The 21983-nt window shown below is 35.0% G+C and overlaps 1 protein-coding gene across 3 annotated transcripts in view; it reads right to left on the bottom strand.

Annotated features, from left to right (window-relative positions):
- Nucleotides 1-15808, bottom strand: part of LOC149089118 (E3 ubiquitin-protein ligase RNF123-like) — a 70461-nt gene extending 54653 nt beyond the window's left edge. For 2 of the 3 annotated variants that reach the window (XM_089237264.1, XM_089237265.1), the window contains exons 1-7: nucleotides 15581-15808; nucleotides 12214-12283; nucleotides 9132-9220; nucleotides 6829-6914; nucleotides 2932-2986; nucleotides 840-925; nucleotides 25-111 (exon numbers count right to left, since the gene is read on the bottom strand). In XM_089237264.1, coding sequence (XP_089093390.1) covers nucleotides 25-111; nucleotides 840-925; nucleotides 2932-2986; nucleotides 6829-6914; nucleotides 9132-9220; nucleotides 12214-12283; nucleotides 15581-15644 — 537 coding nt within the window. In that variant the 5' untranslated portion in view covers nucleotides 15645-15808. The remainder of the gene's footprint in view (nucleotides 1-24; nucleotides 112-839; nucleotides 926-2931; nucleotides 2987-6828; nucleotides 6915-9131; nucleotides 9221-12213; nucleotides 12284-15580) is intronic. The other variant, XM_089237266.1, reaches the window with a different exon arrangement.
- Between the last annotated feature and the right edge of the window lie 6175 nt (nucleotides 15809-21983).

Genomic DNA, 21983 nt, shown 5'->3' with positions numbered 1-21983 from the left:
TTTGTTAAAGAATATGTATCTCACCTCTCCATACTTATAAGTAGACACATTCCATTTTCTCACACGATTCCCATCATATGCATATGAGTCCTGTGTGTCACCGACACCTTTCTAATAAAATAATATTTTTTAAGAAAAAGGACAATGATATTTTTATAACAAAAATAATAATAAACAATGAAAATTTAGAAAACATTTGACAAAACTAAAAATATAATTTGCTTCACAAAAACATTGAGATGAAATGCTCAATTTCAAAAGAGAAGCTTTAAAAATTTGTATATTTCACAATCCATCTAATATATTTTTTCAATATATGCATACAAATATGATATTGAATAAAAATCTAAAACAAATGGATTGCCTAAATTTATTACCATAAATATACAGGGTACATATAGAAAAATCCTTTCTACCTGAAATAACTTATGAATGGCAAGAGCTATGCAAGTTAGATAACAGTATATTAAAATGCCTCATCAAATGTGCTCAACTGAACTTCTTGTTGTTGAAGGTGATGAGTTCAGCAACCTACAGTGTGAAATTTATGGTATAATATATATCCAGGTAATTCCTAACAGCAGCATAAACCCATTCAATTAGAACCATATATTTGTTTGGATGTAGTATAAAAAAAAGTGTACAGGAGGTGTATGTGTGGTTAAGTGATAGTATAAAAAGGCAATACTATAATATTTCACCTGAAGTATAACTAACACTAAGTTGCCAAGCCACATCTTTGTGATTATAGCTGAAAATCAAATGGGTTTTAGTTACAAAAATTTACTTAGAAACAGACTATGCTAGAAGAATTAAAGAATTTCTTATTTTTGACTTACTTCTTGCGAGAACTTGCAGCTTAAAGTAGCCCAGCCAACTTGCATAACTCCTCTTGAATTAAGCATAAGTTCATATTGCCATTTGCCTACAATTTCGAAATTAAGAAAGGTAATCATTTTACACAATAAGAATGAACTCATTTATTATTGTATTTGTTTGTTGCTCTGACAGTAACCTAGGCAACTACGTCCTTAAATATTTTTTATTCATAACCATATCCCTTTCGGACCCAGTACTCACAAATGTGAGAGTTGTTTTTTCACACTGTAAATATTCTTTTTTAATTTCAGGGGAGTTCAGTTCTGACTTCAATAATAATACACACATTATCCTTTAAGTCAGAGTTGAAGTCCCTGAGGTATTAAAAAATATCTACAGCAAGAAAAAAAGGCAACCTCCATGTTTGTGTGTACATGGTTTGAAAGGGTTATAAATGTTAAGCACTAGAAATTGTCTTGTTATTTATATTGCTATTTATTTATTTATACAATACTGTTGGCCGAGGCCTAAACATGAGAATGCGGTTGATGGTGACAGAAAAAAAGTTTTACATTTTTCAAAAATATAAATGGCGTGGGTGAATCAACGACAGTGGAGGGGAGTGAGTTCCTGTTAGAAATGGTATGCGGAAAGAAGCTAAATTTAAAGCAGTCAGTGGAAGCAGAGATAGGGTTTATCTTAAGTGGATGATCAAGTCTGCTAGATATACATGTTGGCTTGGAGATAATACCGGTGGTATCGAAATTTAAATGTCCATGAATTTTAAAAAGCATGGTTAATTGAGAAAAAAGACGGTGAGTACTTAGAGGGAGAAGGTTCGCCTTTAAGTTCAGAGACAAAAACATAGGAGAACCAACTGCAGACGTGCCAACTTTTGAAATCCAGAAATCCAGAGATTCTCCCGAGGGGGGCACCTCCCCCCCCGACACTCATAGACTCGATCAAAAAAAAAGTTCATAAAAAAAATTTCGAAATTTTTTTTTTTTTTTTAATAAATTAAGAAAAAGTTTCATTCTCCCCCACAAGGCAGGTTCTGCATTGCCCCTGAGAAGAATATAATTCCATGCCAGTCTTTCCATGCAGAATAGAGAAATCACATCTACATAATGTTCATAAAGTATGTGTTTCCTTTTGTGGATGCTATCAGTGATTGATAATACAAATACAAATACAAATACAACGCCACAACAGGCAAAATGCCCAACGAGGTGGCTGATAAAAAGATGCCCATAAAAATATGGTTGTCATATGTTTCAAAAATAAAATAATCTTGGGTATGTGAATTCTTAAAAGCTTTATATTTAAGAATTAAGCTGTATATAGCTTAAAGTTTTATATTTTCTTTCTGAAGATGTTTAATCGGAAGAAACGATTTAAAAAAATTCAAATTACAAAGCTGCAGACGATAAAACGTGTTTACCGCGCGGCTGTTAATGGAATACAATAACGATTATACAGGAATTTTGGCAACCAAGGTCATGCCCCTGATTAATGGTTGCCGATACATGCTACGAAAATAAAGTCGCGTCTTTGCCAGTTGCTTAAATGCGGTCACAGAGACTTTTTTTACGACTGCTCGATGGAAATGACTATGACTGTCCTCTATGGGTGCTTTCCCTAACGACGACGGTAATTATTGACGCCACGACAACGTGAAAGCTCGCGTAAAATCTAATTTTCTGCCAAAATCCGGAGAAATTTTAACAAATCCGGAGAGCGGGAGGAAGGATGAAAAATCCGGAGTCTCCTGCCTAAATCGGGAGAGTTGGCAGGTCTGCAACTGTCATAGATAAAGCAGGCAGATTTATTTTGTATCGATTCCAGCTTCTCAATATTGCTAGCAGTGTAGGGGGGTCTCAAATTTCAGAGGCATAGGAGAGGACTGGAAAAATATAGGTTTAATTAAATAAATATAGGTTTTCATTAAATAACTGACCCAGTTCTCTGTATAATAGTAGAGGTCACATTAAAGTCGTTCAAGGATGCATGATTGAGATTTCTGCCAACATTGCACATATACACGCCCAGCATTTTTAAATTACATGAATTTTTTGTTTCACTGTTTTTTACCCAAGTACAAAAATAACATACCTCTATACACACAGCAATTGGCTCGGATAGAACTGAAGTTACTTTGACTAGAGAGCTGATAAAAAAAATTAAATTGAAATGATTAATAGACTTGAAAGTCAAACACTAAGTTCATAAAAACGAACAGAGGTGAGCTCTGCAGCGCTAAGCACATCTTGTATAATGCAAGTTTGATTTTCTCTCCATTGAAAATTCTATAAATTTTATTGTCTGATGTGAAATTTGTTCACCTTAGGGCCCTTTCACACGGAGCGGATGCGGGTCCGGAAGAAGTTTTAACAATTGGAATATACTGCGCCGTTCAGACGAGCCGAAAAATCTCCGCACCTAGGAAATGTTCATGCGGGTCCGGACGTCGTCCGCATGTGTCAAAACCTAAGTGCGGGCTCCGCATCCGCACATAGAAGTTTCGACAATAGGTTTATTCGGGGCTATTCAGACGATGCGGATGCGGAGCGAATTCGTCCGCATCTTTGGCTACTTTTTGAAGGTGATTTTTCATGGAATTTTTTTAATTATTTGCCATAAATACCCTTAAAAACACCATATGATGGTCCCTGCTCATTAATATAATGTACCTACATACGTCTATCCCTCCGTTTCCTTCTGAGATTGTGATATAGCAACTTCAACTGCCTTTTGTCCATATTTCACAATTTTATACAATAAAACCTGTCAACAACGGCCACTGACGGGACCAAAATTATAAGCCGTTCTGTTCATTACGAATATTTAATTGACTACATACTTTAATAACTTTCAAATTTAATTTAAAAATAATAATTTTTTTCTTTTTAAATTTTTAAAATTATTTAAAAATATGAATATCTGAAATATTAATTTAAATATTTGTTATTTTTTAAATTTTTAATCTGTTAATTTTTTTAAACTTTAAAAAAAATACTTTTCATAAACAACGTTATCCACGTACGGTGTTCACTCAGGGCCGGATTAAGTCGTTTGAAGACCCTAGCACTTGAATATTTTTGGTGGTTCCCCTCGAATACCTACAAGTATATTTTACTCGATATTCAGTCTATAAACTTAAAAAATGAAATTTTATATTTCAGAAGTGAGACTAATCTAAGGATGGGATTTCACTCTAAAAGGTTTATGAAAGTTATTTTATAAAACTTGAAAAAAGCAACTAATAAATTGCAAGTGCAACCGATAAATTTATTAGTTGCTTTTTTAAAAGAATTATTATAAAATTTTTATAGTGTAATCCATACTTGAGGCCGGGATTATACTATAAGGTTTTGTAAAAGATCTTTTATAAAAGTTGAAAAATTCAACCAATAGGCGCATCGGTTGCATTCAAGCAAATGCAACCGGTGATCTTAATGGTGGAATTTTTCACGTTTTATCAAAGAGCTTTTACAAAACTTTTATAGTGTAATCCCAGCCTAAGACAGAATTGTGATGTGAATATTTCTAAGCACAGACATTTTGAAAGTCCCCCCCCCCCCTTTTTTTTCATACTTGCAAATTCTTTGATATTTGCTGAATTTTTTTTTTTTTTTTGGAACATCGAATGTTTTGGATGTTTTTGGATTGGATTTTTCGAACATTGGATGTGTTTTTGGAATTTTCTTTCATATTTTTCCGAAAAGACAGATTTTTTTTCAAAATTTTTTGAAAATATTTTAAGATATTTTCTCCCATCGACTACTTGTGAGGATCGGAATGGAGGCATCTTTAGGCTCAATGATAAAAACCACCAAAGAATGCCTCTAGGCTGCCTATGGGCACTGAATCAGGGGTGAAGGAGAAAAATAATTACAAAAATTGCGAAAAAAGTTTTTATGCACGAATTTCGAACTAAAGATGCGGACGAATCGCCCGCATCTTCAGTGCTCGTTTGAAAGGGTATGCGGACCCGCGTCCGCATCCGTTCCGTGTGAAAGGGGCCTTAATCAAACAATAAAAACAAAGATAAGCTTGTTTTCTCTAGAATTATCTGATTTTGTAGTGCAATTATATTTTATTCAAAAATGTAAAAGGGAAAAATTTAATTTTCATTACACAACAAAAACTGAAACCTTACATATTTGTGGAATTGAAATTCGCTGTGCATAATCAGAATGGTTAATTTTAACAGCTGAGATAAAAACAAACATAAAAAACAAATTATAATTTACATCAATTATTGTTTTTGTGGGCCAACAAGTTAGCTAAGCCCCAAAATGCTTTGTGCCTGTGTTTCAACTGGTGAAATAAAACTACCTTATTTTGTAATAAAATACACATTCCTCCCTAATCACATTTTTTATAATTATGATTAGAAAACCCAGCAATTTTATTATTCTTCCTGTGGTTGGCACCAGGAGACATATGCATAGGAAGTGTGTGTCCTTCCCCCAAGTTTATATAAATTTAAAAAAAAACCATTTAAAAACATTGAAATAAAATATCTTTATAAGATATTTCCATTTCTTTCAATTAAAATTCTACTTTTTCAAGTTCAGCAACTCAAAATTTCAGTGGAAAAGATTCCCTGTATTTTCCACCTCTCTAATTTCCCAGTGTGTGCCTCCCACCCCATCCGAAAAGTGAATCTTGCAAACGTATCTGGGTGGCACGAAATTATATAATACAGTAGAACCTCTCTAATCCTGGCACCCATAATCTGGATGAATCCATGATCTAGCCACTTCTGCAAAAGAATTTTTTCCTCAACCAAGGACTTTGATGTCTTTTCTTTACCAGAACTCTGTTCCAGCTTTTCTAATACATCTGCGATTCTATTTTTTTCTTTTTTCTGTACCACATTTCCCCCGAGTACTGTCGATGCCCACTGCAGTTTTCAGTCTTCCGCAAAAGTAGAAACAATGATGGTACGTGTGTGTCTTAATGAATGTGATTAGCCAGAAATGTCCTCTTCGGTAATCTTTTATCATTTCATTTCTCGGTGCTGTACAGTTATCCTTAGAGATTTAGTACTTGTCCAGTGTACTATTATTATCTAAGTGAATTTCCAAACATGACAAAAACGTTAAGTGATATGGCAGAAATAAGCTGCTAATAGAAACATGTGGGAAAGGTGAACTTTTGTAAAATCAAGAACACCTAGTACAAATGTTGTGTAACTGGCATTTGCATTATTGTGTAAAGAATATGGAATCAGAAAATCTGCTGTTTATAATCATCTGTTTTTTTCAGGTCGGTGCCATGACTATACAAAATACGTTTAAAATTATAAGTAAAGGGATCTCTTTTACTAGTAATTGTATGTAATTTGTAAATTATGTTTTAAAATTAAATTATTATTATTATAAGGTATATATAGTGATATTGTAATATTATAGTGATATATAGTGATACTGCAGCTTACAAATTTTATGGTTAACAAAAAAGATTTGTTTTTTTCTTGATTTCTCTGCCTTGGCTAAAAACATTTTTGTTGATATGGATGCACATGTTAACCTAACACAGCCATGTTCTGAGCTGAATTTTCACATCAATCTTCACATCAGAATTAGTGTCACTCGAGCTCAATTAACTCTTATTCACCTTAGAATCTATTTCCACACGTGTACCACCACTTCTCTTTCTGAAAATTTTTGCACCATTTCATGTAAAATGAAGGATTCCACTAATAGAAAATACATTAGGTGAATTCTGGAAAGAATTATCTTCATTAGCCAAGGTATCCCTTTATATATACAGAATATTGCTTCATTAATTTTCTTTTAAAGGAAGATATGAATCAAAATGCTTAAAGAGGCACATTACTGCTTTAACTGTGAAAACTTAAAAATGAACAAAACTGGATACCTAATCTAGAAAATTCCATAATCAGGAATCACTAGGTCTCAGTCCTGAAGAGTATGGAATTTAGAGGTTTCACTATATTAAAAAAATGGCAAATCATAAAAAAGAATAGGCATCGCTTACCCCAAGCCTGTCTCGATCTATGACCAAACTTCCTACATTGCTAGTCACATCAAATATAACTCTATCTGGGCCCAAGATGCCTCTATCTAAAAATTAGATTAAAATAAGAAGATAAATTGAAACCATTCAGTACTACAAACATAATTGTACTATGGATAATAAATATCACACACAACCATTCAAGTTTTTCAGAAAAATCTACTTGCTTTTGTCTCATCCTTTAAGAACCCTACATAAAGAACTGTATGTCTCTTGTGTAAGAATTTGATGAGTTGAAATAGCTTCATCACACACCTCTATATGCTAGTTTAACTGCCGTGTGACAGTTATGTAAATTAACTTTGAAAGTTGATGAGTAAGTTCGACAGTAAATAGAATAAGCCAGATTTTCCAATTAACGTCAAACTTATACAAATACACTGGTTTCCTTAAGTTAACCCTGCTGTGGCTTTTATATATATATATATATATATATATATATATATATATATATATATAAACATAACGAAACCACTTTAATTGTTTCCCTCTGGATTGGATGATAAGTAGAACACAAACACGTGGTACCCGGGTGTACAGTCCCTTCATGTCGAGCCTATGGCACACAGTACTGGCAGATATTGTCTTACCAAGTGATGCTGCAACTATGGATGCAACAGTTGTGGAGATCGGTCATCAATTGTACTTTACTATAGCAATATACCAATTATGAAAAAAATTCCAAACAAATCAAACAGCTGCCCAGAGACCTATGCTTGGTCAAACAAGAATGGCTCTTAGGTTAATGGCTCCTTGTTATCCTCTCTAGAAATTCTGAAAAAAACTTAGCCGACCAAAAGAAAAGTGGACAGGGTGCTGAAAATAGGTACCACACAGATACAGATTTTTTCTTGAGATTCCCCTGAGATCTCGACCAAGAGTTCTTTTCACCTCCTTTGTTATAATTTTTCTCGGGATTAGAAAACTTAACTTTTCAATCTCTGATCAAATTTTCTTATTGAGTCTGAATAGAAAAATTTTTGGTGCACCAAATTCTGGTTATTTAACTATTAACCCTTCAAGCAGTTTTTCGAAATTTTCCTGAGATGTAACTGCCACAGTGAGAAATCACTAAACTTTCTAGAAATAATACCACCTATTTTCAAGAATATTTTTTCAGATTGTGTGAGCAGACATGTTCCCTCTCCATATAATAGTAAAACAAAAATAAAAATGATAATTTTATATTATTTATGCTGTAAACATAATCGTATACCACCTTGAAGGGAAAAGAAAAACATACTTTCTCTCCTCACTTTATCAGACTGAACAAAAAATGACTCTACGATGGTGGGGGGGGGGGGCAAAGGAAAACATGTTATCAGACAAAGCTTTTGGTTCAGAGCTATCTGGGTTCAGGATTGCCGACATGGCAAGGTTTTAAGGTGATGAGATGTCATTTCGGGATAGATGAAATGACAGGGTCTTAAAGAGATGAGATATCTCTGGATCACCTGTGTTAAGGATAACGTAGCCTGTAGGATGAAACCAGGCTTCATCTGCAAAAAAAAATCTAGTTTTTCAATGTCATTTTTATCTATAGATCTTAGACATCAACAATAACTTGGAAATTTAATTTGAATAGCTTTTGATTTTAGAACAAAACAAACACACTAAACCCCAATTTCTTTAGGGTTTCAAGAGCAATCCCATACGTCTTCTGTCATTGAGCAATTTTAAATGCTTCAGAGAGCACCAGAGGACTTGCGAGTAGCGGGCTTAAGATGTTTGTCTAATCAAGAGTGTTCTAATTATTATTTTTTCTAAAATACACCTCTGAAAAATTAAATTCTTTCTTGCTTAAGCTAATCCAAAAGATTTCATGTATCCATATCATTTACCCCTTCCCTCTGATCCATTCCAATGCCTTTTCCAAGTATCGCCTTTTTTTAAAAAACATTCTCTTGCAAAGCCTTCTATACTCTGCAAGTTTGCATGGAACTCTTTTATACACTGCAGCATTCTTTGAATGAGTTTGATGTGTTCAGAATAGGCTATCATTTTACTGCACTTAATTATGAAAAGCAATTTGGATAATCCGAAACTCAGTTAATCATGGCTAAGAAATATAGGATTCTACTGTTTTTCATTTCGAATAGTATTTTGCCACCATTCATCAAAAACAAATTACAATTGCAGTCAGTAAAATTTTAAAAACTTCTCAATGGATTGAGCGACTTTTAGCTCCATCTGTATTAGCGGACATAAGTGTGATTTCAAGTTAAACAATGGTGAAAATTTGCAAACTTATAAATGACGCTTACCAATAAAACTTGACGTATCACAGACATCAGAAGCTTTCTTCAGTTCTCTGTCTATATAGTCATCCAAATTATCAAGAGACAAGCTGTCACTGTACAAAAGATATTGATTCATAAGTACATATTTTAAGAATGAAGCAGATACTAGGTAGATGGCCATACTGAAAACTGTGGGTTCTATGGAGTTAGATTAACATCTGAACAGTCACCCTAATGGTGAGAGCTTCAACTATGAAAATATGAAAATTAATATTAGACCTGGGCAACACCTGCCACACTACTTGCTGAAAGTAGCTAGATGATAAAAGATTTTCCCCAAATCGATATTTTGATTATTTTGTCATTTGATTATTTCGAGAATAAGATCACAGCATCATGCGAATATGCAAAGATGCATATCGCATATCTGATACTATATAAGAGAGATGCTTGAACATAACACGTGTATGGTATCAAAAAGGAAAAAATCTGAATGTTAATTCAGATTTTTAGTAATTTTAGTAAGATTTCAAGTAATTATATGACAGGAAATAATTTAAATATCAATTTGTGTAAAATCCCTTATCATCCAGCTATACTTCCAGTAATTGAAATTACTGATCACTGTATCGTGGACATCTTTCTGAATTTTTGTGATATTCAACTGGAATTTTTATATATGTTGTATTATACAGGGTTAGCATAAACGGATGGCACATAAGTGATTTTTGAAAATATGAATTTTCAATGCTAAATAAAAATACAGAAAAACATTCACCATTTTTTTTCAGTTACAAATATTCGATGTGTGAACCTTTCGTAACATGACAAACGTCTAATCCGTAATCAAGTTCATTCTATACATTTCACAGTTTTTGGCAATGGTTTATAAACAACTGCCAAAAACACTCAATGAACTTAAAAAATGCATCAGTGCTGCATTTTGAACCATTTTTTAAACCACTGATCGTTATTGTAAATAAATAAATAAAACTGCAAAATGTGTGGAATGAACTTGATTACAGGTTAGACATTTGTCATGTTATAAAAAGTTCACACATAAAATATTTGTAACTGAAAAAAAATGTTTTTATTTTTATGCATCACTGATTTATATTATGTTTAATAGTTTGAAAATATGAATTTTCAAAATCGTGCCTTTTGAGTTTATGCTAACTCTAAAGTTTATGCTAACTCCTATACATCTGGCAACAAAATTATGAAAAAATAAAATTGATAGTTTCTGCGCATGCATAATTAAAAAAACATTACCTTAAAATGCTCACATATTATGAAATACTGAAGTGCCACATTTTAAATTTCTTTGCAGTACATCTCGTTATAGTATTACATTTTTTGTAAGTTTTGTAAAAATTAATGTTATAAGGAAAAAAAAGGATGAAAATTGGAATATTTAAAAGAAACATTGATATCTTAGTGAATATGTGTGCTATATTCATGAAAATGCATACTACAGGTACTGTAAAAAACAAGTAAAATATTATGTGAAAGTTACAAATCATTTGCAACTTTTTATGATACAGGGTTGATCACACTTTTTTTTATTTTTTAACCTTTTCAGTACCACATTATGAAAAAATTAATTATCGTGAAAATTTTTTGGTAGGTAATTTTAGCTGCAACTAAGAAATAAAACAAAAATTCAAAATATTATTTAGCACATGATTTAATTAACCGGGTATTTGAAAGTTTCCCTAGCACTATACGCTTACAATAAAGATGAAAAATACCAATTCAAATGTGTCCAATAATACATAATAATGAACATTTTTTATTTTACCACAAAGGAAGCCATAATTTGTTTTAATACAATTGTTAGGGAACATTTTGTAAAAGCAGTGTTTTACTGCATTACACAAAAGTTTAACACAGTAAAACACTTTTATAGGGACAACACATCTACAGTCAAACCTCTCTATCTCGAAACTGACGGGGCAGAAAAAAATTTTGAGGCAGAGTTTTCGAGAAATAAAGTTTTTCAGTAACAAAAGGAAGAATACACCAAAAATGGTGGGAAATTTTATTGATAAGGGATAAAAAATACACTGTACTGTATTTTATTACATACAGTCGAATCCTGTTTTAATGAATACCGTTATAGAGAAAATCTCGTTTTAATAAACCCTTTTTTTAATCTCCCAGATAAGTTTAAATAGGACGAATACAAAAACCTGGAATTCCTTTATAATGAAATTTCGTTGTAACGAAGTGATTTCTCCTGTCTCTTGGAGTTCGTTATAACGGGATTCAACTCTATTAATGAAATTATTAGTTAAGTTATCGTATACAATCAATTTTCAACCACAATATGTAAATACACTAAAATACAATTTTATATTTGATTTTTTTTTCTGTTAAATTCAATTTTATTTACATAACCTATTTAAAATAATCCTAATTTGATGCATATTTTTTTTGCTCATTGAGCCTTCACAATTCCATCTATACTACTAGCAGAAGCTGTAAATATTTCGGGTCCTATCTTTTCAGTTTGCTCCATAAAATGACTGTTTTTTTACAGCATTTTTCACTGTTATCTTTTTCCAATTCCTCTGGACCATTTTCTAGTAACAATTTCATATCAGTCTAAGCGTATGTCTCTTGACTACAAGGCACACCACTAGACTACAAGGAAAGATCGAGATATTCGTTGCCTCTGTAGTCTAGTGCATTCACCCGGAAAGTGAAAGGACATGGGTTTGATTCCCAGCATGGTCAGTTGAATTTTCTCTCTTTCTTAAATACAAATACAATGCACACAACAGGCAAAATGCCCAATGGGATTAAATATATCTTCGCATCAGTCAGGTATTAAAAAATCTTTGTCATGTTTACATGCCTTAAATAACAGAACGATCGGTTTATTATTTTTCAACAAATTTGAAAAAAAAGTTCAACTCCAAAGTTTCTACTACATGGCTATACATTGTAGGTTTTTTTTTTAATTTAGACAACGTGAAAATAATTAGCAGGTCACTTTGCAAAGTGTCCAGACTTATAAACACATTAGAAATCTATATCATTAAAGATTGACTTTTATAGGTGAACAAAAATCTATAGATGGCTATGTGAACCTGCAACTTACAGCAGTAAATGCCCATGATGCCCAACGGGTTGATTCTCACCAGACCCATAAACACGCTTTATCATATCACCTGAAGATAAATAACAAAAAAAAGTATAAGGTCAAATTAATTGATTTGTTCAATAGATAGCATTTTGATGCAGAATATGTCTCACATTGTTTATTAGTACAGTAAAAACCTCTCTAATCCAGACACTTTTAGACCTAGGTAATTCCAGGTAATTATAGAATTTTCCGGATTAAGGGATTTGTTTATTTCCTAAGTTTTTACACTTGAAGTAGTAATATACATCTTTGAGTTGAGCACTTTGATTCGTGTTTTCCCTTCAAAAGAAAAATAATAAAGAAATATATGCAGGGCGGTCATAAAATAACTTCACAGATATATGAGTTCTTAGCGGCTGCAAAAATCAATGAATGCAAATGAAATTTGAGATATAGGTGCTTCAGACTATAGCCTATATTCAAGAATGAGAGGAGAAACAAAAACCTAGCTTGCTTAATTATGGCCAAAGCAACAAAATTTTGAAAAATTCAAATGACAACACTCACTTGTATGCATTGCAAGATGATCGGAAAAACCATGAATGACATTGGAATGATACCTGTAACATGATAAATGCTGACACAGGACTGACTAAGAAAGGTCCAATGGGGACTTCCTGCAGCAGTAGTGTCATCTCGATTGATTATTTTCACATATTTCTTTGTCTACATCTAGCGCTGTCGTTTATTATGCTACAGGTATCATTCCAAAACCACATATACTTTTTTATTGCACCAATCAATTTGCAATGTACAAAACTGAGTGTTGTCATTTGAATTTTTCAAAATTTTGTTGCTGTGACTAACTGAGCGAGCTAAGCTTTTTGTTTCTCGAGCGTACAGTCTTAAACACCTGTATCTCAAATTTCATTCGCATTCATTAATTTTTGCAGCCGTCAGGGACTTGTCCCAATCTATAGGTCACTCTTTCAATCACTTACATGCTTGCAAACATTCTAGGTAACTCACATGCTCGCAAACTCTCAAGATCACTCTTTTTGGCCACTTACAAGCTTTCAGTTTGCTCTAGGTCACTCGCAAACTCCCTAGGTCTATGGTTCTCGACATTTTTTTTGACTTGGAGAGCCCTTTTTAATTTAACATTTCTATGGCGGAGCCACTTATTAAATTTACAGATATATTTTATTTCTCTCGAGAGTCCTTCCCAGGGCCTCCAGGTCACTCACATGCTTGCAAATTTTTTATGGAACTCTTTAGGTCACTCATTAACCTAGTCCCTTGCTCTCTAGGTTACTCTTCTGGTCCATCACTGAACTGATTTTGCTCTCAAAGTCACTCTCGTGCAAGGAAATGCTCTAATGTTTTGCAGTGGAGAGAAAGGTAGAGAGTGTATTCCTTCGCCGCAGAATATAGTTCCCATACATCGGAGGTTTCTGATGATCATTTATATAGAATATTTCAAATTTTTTTATGATTTCAAAAAAGATACTGAAAAAATACCATTTTGAACCAATGTATATTTGTTTAAAATTTTTAAATTAGAAAAAATATTGGTTACCATTATCAAAAATCCATGGCGAGCTCAAGAACATTTTGGCGCGATTTCCAAGAAATTTTCCCTGCCAATATCACTGCCATGCTTTTTTTTTTGGTTGCACAATTATATCATCATTTTGTTGAATTTTCCATTCAGTTTTGCATGTAGTTACAGGCCTATGACGAATATTCAATCAGTTTTTTTTACTCCCGAAAATAGCCTCCAACGAAATCAGATATTCACTCACAGATCACAGGAAGTGTCCCTCTTTCACGACAGCACAGATACCATTATGAGAGGCTCTCTTTATGGGTGTAGGTTACGGTTCCACTCTTTATTACGGCGCCCCTTTTTTTTTCAATTATGTATTTCTTGCCGTGTTCGTAGGATAGGGGTGGTTTCTGAATTCCAATAGCCGATAGCGGAGGGTGTTGACAAAAGTAATGTCTCTTTTGCACCCACACCAACTTCTCCCCCACAGCACACACAGAGGCTGTCTCTCCAGATAGATATAAATAAGCAAGAGAGAGAGAGAGACCCACAATGGTTTAGGCTTGCAGTGTACTTTTTCCTTCTGTGACAGTTGTATCTTTTCACCAGAGATAGACACGCTAAAACGTTCTCCGTTCTTTTTGGCAATAATGCATAAAGCACGTTATTGAAAGGAAGAGGAATTTTGGAATGCAGATGGCTTAATGGAACACATGTTGGAGCAACAACAATTAATAAGTAATAGAGAATCCAATAGTTCTACAACTTCAAGTCAGGATTCCATAGAATGGGAATCCGTAAAAAATGACTAAAACTGTAGTGATAACAAGTGGCATCGACGTATATGCGTTCAGGTCGGTGAGCGACGGAAATTTTGGCAAGAAAAGTGAGTAAAATAATTCTAAATTTTTCCTTATCATTTTTATCATTATTATTTGGGGCTATTCCCAAATTCAAACGTGAAAACCGGGTTAATAGAAGTTACTAAGATACTTTTCAATAAAATTTTTTTTTTTTTTTCGAAAACCTCACTTTAATTTCTGAAAGTATCGACGATGGTTTTTTTTTCATCAGCTAATTGTTACTGACTGCAACTTTTTCTACAAGCATTACGTTACATGAAATTTTTTTTTTTCTCTGCGAGATTGGCGAGAATCAGCCATACCTTACCGAGGCCGCGCATCAATACATAGGTTAAGAGGCTTTCGTTGTCATAGCAACAAGTGATGCGGTTCCCTTGTAACTTCCTCTTCACTGCAAAGTTAACCTGAAACGGACTATAGTTTCTTAACCACTCATTCCTACTAAACGACACATGCTCCGTAATATTAATCTGAGGAACTTCTAGCGAAGTAGTATATGTTGGAATGTGTGTGTATACGTATAATGAACCTGACGTGAAGTTTGTTTCTGGATAATTCTTATGTGTAGTGCCACCATCTGCCATCAGTTTTTCTAACTATGAGTGAAGGATCAGGTCAGGGACTGACCAAAAAAGTGTTCGAGAATATCAGTGAACAAAAGTCACTTGGAAACGGATATGTATTCGCAGGGGTGGGGGGGCTAAGCGGGATGTAGCCCAGTGAGGCAAACTCGAGGAATGGGTGGCCAAGAAAATTAGACTAGAATGGGAGAAGTGTGGCAAATATGCCTCTGGGAGATGTCGGCCCAGTGCTACAAAATACCCTGGGCGCTAGACTATAACATCGCTGCTTGCAAATGTATACTCACTTTTTACTAGAACTATGTTAACATAGAACCATCAATTATAGCTTACTCATGTGGTACAATTATAATCGTAAGTAATAACAGTTATCATTGTGGTCATATTACCTAGCCATGGGCCACTTCCATCAGCTTTCCAGTCCCAGTCACAAGCTAGATCACTATCGTCCATTTTACTAAATAAATTACAAATTATTTTTTTAAAGAAAACTTTTTAAATTAATTAACTTTAACTCGGAGCAAATTTCTTGAGTTCCAAAAAAAAATTACAGCATTAGGAAAGGTTTTTGTTTGTTTACTTTCTAGCTTGCTTCACGCTATTGAAAAGATTTTGTTCCTTTGAATGTCTTTGGTCTTTACACCTACTTTTTTCTTTTGGGGGCGTGACTTTAGAAGAGAATCTAATATTTCATCACTGGAATCCATGGAGGAAAGAATAACAGGAGGTGACATCAGGAACGAAAATTGAAGCCGTTATGGCAACCCTATGGGCTGACGAGTAAGCCCAAACAAACCGCTCTTTTCCCTATACTTAACATGTGTTTTGCCGGATCGAATTCTTTTAAAATATTAATAACTAAATAAATTTAAGCACCATGACCATTTAATGCGTCTTCAGGTAATCTACATGATCTAATAAAGGGGGAAAATAAAATCTTATCCTTATAAAAGGGGTTGTTATATTTTTAATTTATTTTTGAAAGGGGAAGATCATTTTTCACTCTCAACTCGTCATAAGTTTTTAGTTCAGTGCCTTCAATTCATTTTAAAAATTTGATGCATCACATTAATGTCTATGGGAATATGATTAATTAAAATAATATGAAGCTGCAATAAAATGCAATTTCATAATTTTTTTCTTTTAACTGTTTATCTTGCCTTTTTGTTTCGTTCATCATTATCATAGATCCGGGACATTTCGAAAGTGTTTGAGGCCCGTGGGCGCTCGTCTTAAGCTTTACATGAGAAATTTTGATTTCTGAATCAATCCTGAGGTGCTCGAGCACCTTCTGACAGGGCCGTAGCTAGGATTTTTGGCACCCGGGGCAAACAGCATTTTGCCGCCCCGTGCCTCAAACATGGGCGGAGATCCGGGGGGGGGGGGGCAAAGGTGGAGTCGACTGATCTAATGTATATATGAGCTGACATCATCATCATCGTGCCCCCCCCAACAATAATGACCTTGCCCCCCCAGACTTCCAGGTCAATCGCCGCCTATGGCCTCAAAGTACTGGAAGTGCTCGAGCGTCGTCCGCCACTGTGTATTTATGGTTTTGCTGCCTGTAGGCTGTACAAATTTCGCCACCCTTCTTCCGTTCCACTCTCATATTCTTGAATACGTATTACTGGAAATATATGCCGCCCATCCGAACTTTCCGCTACGTAGATGTATTGAGAAAAAAATATTAAAAAATAAAAAACTTTTTTTTACGAGCCGCGATAAGTCATCTCTCTGGCCTATAGTGTTTGTAAAAATAATCTGGCCTGTTTTTTTCCCTCTTCATTTTGTACCAATTACTTTGCTTTTAAAGTGGTATGTGTACGAAAATTTAACACAAAAAAGTTTCGAATTGAATTTGAAATCTAAAATTGTGTCTGGGTTCGAGTTTTTGCCTGGAATGGAGAAATATTTCTACAATATTTTAATATAAACAGCTGAAAGGCATTATATATGCTAATGTTTTGCATATATATTGTTTTTCGCAAAACAAGTCAGATTTTTTCAAACACCGCTTGTTCAAGTGTCTTTAAACATTGTATTTCTCTCAGCACTGACGTATTACATGTTTTGGCATAATATTTTTAAAATTAAAATGCCGAGAAGAAATTTTGTGGCACAAGATATGGGTAAATTTTGGTTATTTTTGCAAAAGGTTCCATGTTGTTGAAGTTAATATTCGAAAACAAATAACAACTAAAATTATAAAAGCTCTCGTTCAATTGTATAAATATATCCAAAGAATTTGAGAAAAAAAAATCGAGTTCCTAAAGTGAATAGTAAATTTTTAAATGATTTTTAAAAACGGGGATGTTTCCTCATAGGAAAGCATGGGAAGCCACGGTTTGTTTGGGCTTACTTGGTCCCTTTAATAGAGCGATCACTGGCTTCATTTGGCAACCCAGATTCCCCATGGTTGCGCTGGTGGCGTCACCTCCTGTTATTCTTTCCCCATGACTGGAATCCTTACTGCCATCACTGAGCTATAAATAAGTTTACTTATAGCTCAGTGACTGCCATCTACAAAGGAAAGCGCGTCAATCCTTGTCCGACTCTGTTCTAGTGACGAATTTGATTGGACGTGCGTGATCATAGACGTAAAATCAGGATTTTCTTCCTTGTAACCTTCTGCATGTGGCTTTGGCGCTATTTTTTTTTTCAAGCAACTGTAACGTCATAGAAACGTCACAGTAGACCGCGAGGCTACCGTAACTTATGATCCATTTGGCACCACCATATTTCCTAGCGACATTTAATAATGGATATTCTAAATTTAACTTAGTTCAGCAACCAGAATTGATGCAGTGGGAAGTTCACGGGGCGCTTAAAACGAAGGTTATGAGTTCGAGTTCCTTCGTAATAATCCAATTTTTTTTTTTTCTAGCATCTTCGTTTGAAAAGTTTAATTTCTTATCACATTTAATTTTTTTCTTTTAACCGTTGCACGGGATAAACATGATTTATTATATTATAATTCACCACAAATTGTCAGATGCACTGGAATGGGGGAGGGGGAGGGGTCTTCCAAACAGCGAACTTGGCGATACAGGGGAATGGGGGGGCCACCCCCGTATAATAAGTTATCGTTTATTGAATCACTAAAAAATGTTTTTTTTTTTCTGATTTAATCAAAATGTGGTTCAGTTGCATCAAGTTGACAATAGTAACGGCTCGCGAAGCGAGCGCCCAGCGAAGCTGGGCCCTGCTATCATTTATTGATTCATAATGCTGATAGATTCATTAGAAAACCAAACATACAAATTGTGTTTCGGCAAGCCACTGTATTTATTGCATGTCAATATAATTATTATTATATAATATATATCATTATTATTATGATCGTTATAGTATTATAGTTAAATTATATCATTGTAATTTATTATCGTGTGAGCAAACGAGACGTAATGACAAAATAAAAGCGAAATCGTTAATAGACGCTGGTGTTTGGCGATAAGTTGCCAAACGTAACAGCAGGAGGTACACTTTACACATACGGTGATGTTTCTATAACGTCACAGTAGCCTGATTCTGATTGGCTGATAATGTCAAAAATATAAATAAAATCGTCATAACTACGAAGAACAGCCAAAACTAGAGAGGAAATCCTTAATCAGACGTCATTGATCACGTGATACTAACTATCCAATCAAACCCGACACTAGAAAAGAGTCGGACAAGTGTGGAGGTGCTTGTCTACAAAGTATCAAAGAAATTACACATCCGTACAGCAAGGACCTCTGGAGAAAGTGGGCCATTTTCATTTATCACAAAAATGAGAAACTTTGCCTGGTTTTAATTTAAAAAAAAAATTTGCTACGTTTTTCATTTGTTTGAAAACGTGCAATTGGCCACTTGAATGAAATGTGCCGCTGGTGACTTTATGGGGATAGATGGCCCGCTCAAGGGCCAGGTATCTCCGAAAAATTTCTATTCTGGTTCTGGTGACTGAGTCTTTTAAAAGGCGCGAACTAAGCAAGTTATCAATTGCGACGCTCCGTGCTTATATTCCTGGAATTCATCTTTTCATTATTTTGCAGTGTGTCAATCCTTGGATTCTTTATGTGCCCTTTTACATCCGCATGTCCGCTACACCCTGGTGAAAACCGCTAGTGAATCGAACGACTACTTCGGAAGATACGACCATCGCGGTGAACACCTTCCTCTTCGCAATGTTACAGCATAGCGACTTCTTCGGGGCCTTCATCTAGTACCTTCTCGCTGCTTTTTGAGTTTGATTCTTATTATTTTTCTTTTATTAGTCGCTCTTAATTATCACTTGCTTGAAATATCATAGAAATATATCGATTTTGTGTGATTTTTGAATATTTTTCCGTTTTTGGAACGATTCGCCATATCTAGCAAAGATAAGAGATGTCTTTATATTGATGGACCTTGTATATTCGGTAATACCGAGCTGAAATTATTAAATTTATTCCCTGATCAGCTTTACAATGCCTTTCAATAATTCTATTGCCAGATTTATATATAAATGATTATTTGAGTCTATTTTTCATTTCCAGCAAATTATCTAGAATAAGCTTCGATTTTACAACGAGACTAACGGATTTGAGATTCTATCACAGCTACATCTTTCCTTTTTATAGATTTGAATTAGCTTATATATTTCTGAAAACTTTGATATATTTTATATTCAATTCGACCAATTAGTTATCAAAATATCCCCGATTTTACGATTTTTTATAATACGGTGTACATTAACATTAAGGATGAGCTGTATACAATGGCTTGAGTACAAGATCAATCTACTCTACTTTACGCTACTTTATTCCTTTCAATAAACTATTTTCATATTTCTATATATATATAGGCGTCAATCTCTGTCTCCTAACTCTGACATCTTACATATATTTCTTCTTGAGCTTAGAACTCTAAATCCTGCGAATCAGTTTTTTCCCCTATGTTTCTGTGTCCAATTAATTTTCTGATTCGTTGTGATTAGCTCATTGTATTTATCTATTGTACCAATCATGTCTATCACGTCCAAAACGATCGACATACCGCAAGTGGACAGAGAAATCTTAGAAGATCTGTTCAAAGACATCTCTCCAGTTGCCGGATCCTCTCCTGCACAAGAGTCGCAGCCTCCTAAGCAGCATACTCAACAGGATCCAGCACCTCGTTACGCTACGACTCATGTGGACCCCCAGATGACGACGACACCAGTTACTGCATGCCAAAACATTACCTCATCCCGAAACAATAGCCAAAACCTCGGGAAAGACAGCTGTACGGAGCATCCATCCTTCATATATATCGACCGCCCAAAAAGAAGCCATTGTCACTCTTCTAAGAAGCAGAAAAGTAAAGAAACCGCATACAGCCAACCTCCTGACACACAACGCTCATCATATGCTTCGCCATCTACGCATGACACGAACCAGCATGCAAAAAATTCTCCTTATACTACAGCTATGACATCAATTCAAGATACACCGAAGTCTTCCAAGGCGAAAGGCCTTCTGGCCCAGATCTTCATGAAATATCCTCAGACGCACTCGCCAAAACATACTAAAGATGCTCACACCCATTCGACAGTTACCGCCTCATCACCAATACTCTCCGCCTCGTCGATGCCTCATGGTCTCTCTGTACCTGAATCCAAGACCAAGCGCCTCCACAAGCATAAATTCAAGGAACATACTGTCAACACGACGCAAGAAAAGGCTAAAACCAATAAAGCTAAGAAGAAAACCATCAAACAGACTATAGATCGTCCAACAGCTGATTCTGCAACGGACTATTCATTACCGACCTACTATGAAGATAGTTTAAATGAATGTCCGGGCCTAAAATATGCCATTGATTGCTCCAACGAATCGTCTGCAGTCACCAACGTAGTCGCTCCTCTCACCCAGCTAGCTACACCGACACCACAGGTTTATATCAACAAAAGAAGTTCCCTCTCTGGAAAAAGAATTACAAGATCGGCTTCAAAACTTCTACAGAAATGCTCTCAACATGTTCCAGCTTTATCGCCCGTCACTAATTTGCCAACCTTGTCTCCTACGAAAGCCCTCCCTTCCTCCCTACTTAGCCCTGAAATCTATTCCTCGGATAATGACAATAGTGAACAGATCTTCACCTTCCATAGTTTCGAACGCAACCGAAAATACTTGAACATCATGCACATGGCTACAGACATAAAAGAAATTCTTAACTCTTTTACTGGTGTTAGAGGAACCCCATCGTTCGAATACAACATACCTCTTAAACCCAGGAAAAGAGCCAACAAACTTCTAGACATAATCCTTAATTGGATTGAAGGACTCGGAGAACGGACAGATTCACATACGCAAACCAGCGGCATAGAACAATATGTGGGTAAACCTCAACGGGAAAATCGCACACGATCGACATCTTCTTCTTCTGCTGAACCGTCATCTATCCTTCCCGCTACTACTACTGCCAATAATTCTATATCTTCAGCGGCTTTGTCTCTCAGCTCTTCTACAACATCTTTTGCTACGCAAACAACAGACTCACTTATAGAAGAGACAAAGCTGCTACTTCAAGATTGTCCTTCATCCCATAAATCAACGGAGGAAGGCCATGGTTTTTCCGCGCTTGACAGCCCTCCGTCCGACATGTCTGCCTACGAAACAGTTGATGAGGTGATGCTGGACTCTGACTCCGACTTCTTCACAGTCACCAGGCGAAAAGCCAAAAAGAAGAAGGAAATATCTTCCCGCAGAAATATTTTCCCAGAAAATATCTTCACGGAAATATCTTCCTCGCTTGACAGTCCTCCGTCCGACATGTCTGCCTACGAAA

The sequence above is a fragment of the Pholcus phalangioides genome, unplaced genomic scaffold, assembly GCF_987345545.1.
Source record: "Pholcus phalangioides strain wild (caught in Gottingen) unplaced genomic scaffold, Ppha-v1.0 ptg000002l_1, whole genome shotgun sequence".
Taxonomy (NCBI): domain Eukaryota; kingdom Metazoa; phylum Arthropoda; class Arachnida; order Araneae; family Pholcidae; genus Pholcus; species Pholcus phalangioides.
The sequence above is the reverse complement of the archived record's forward strand: the minus strand, read 5'-3'. Positions and strand labels throughout refer to the sequence as shown.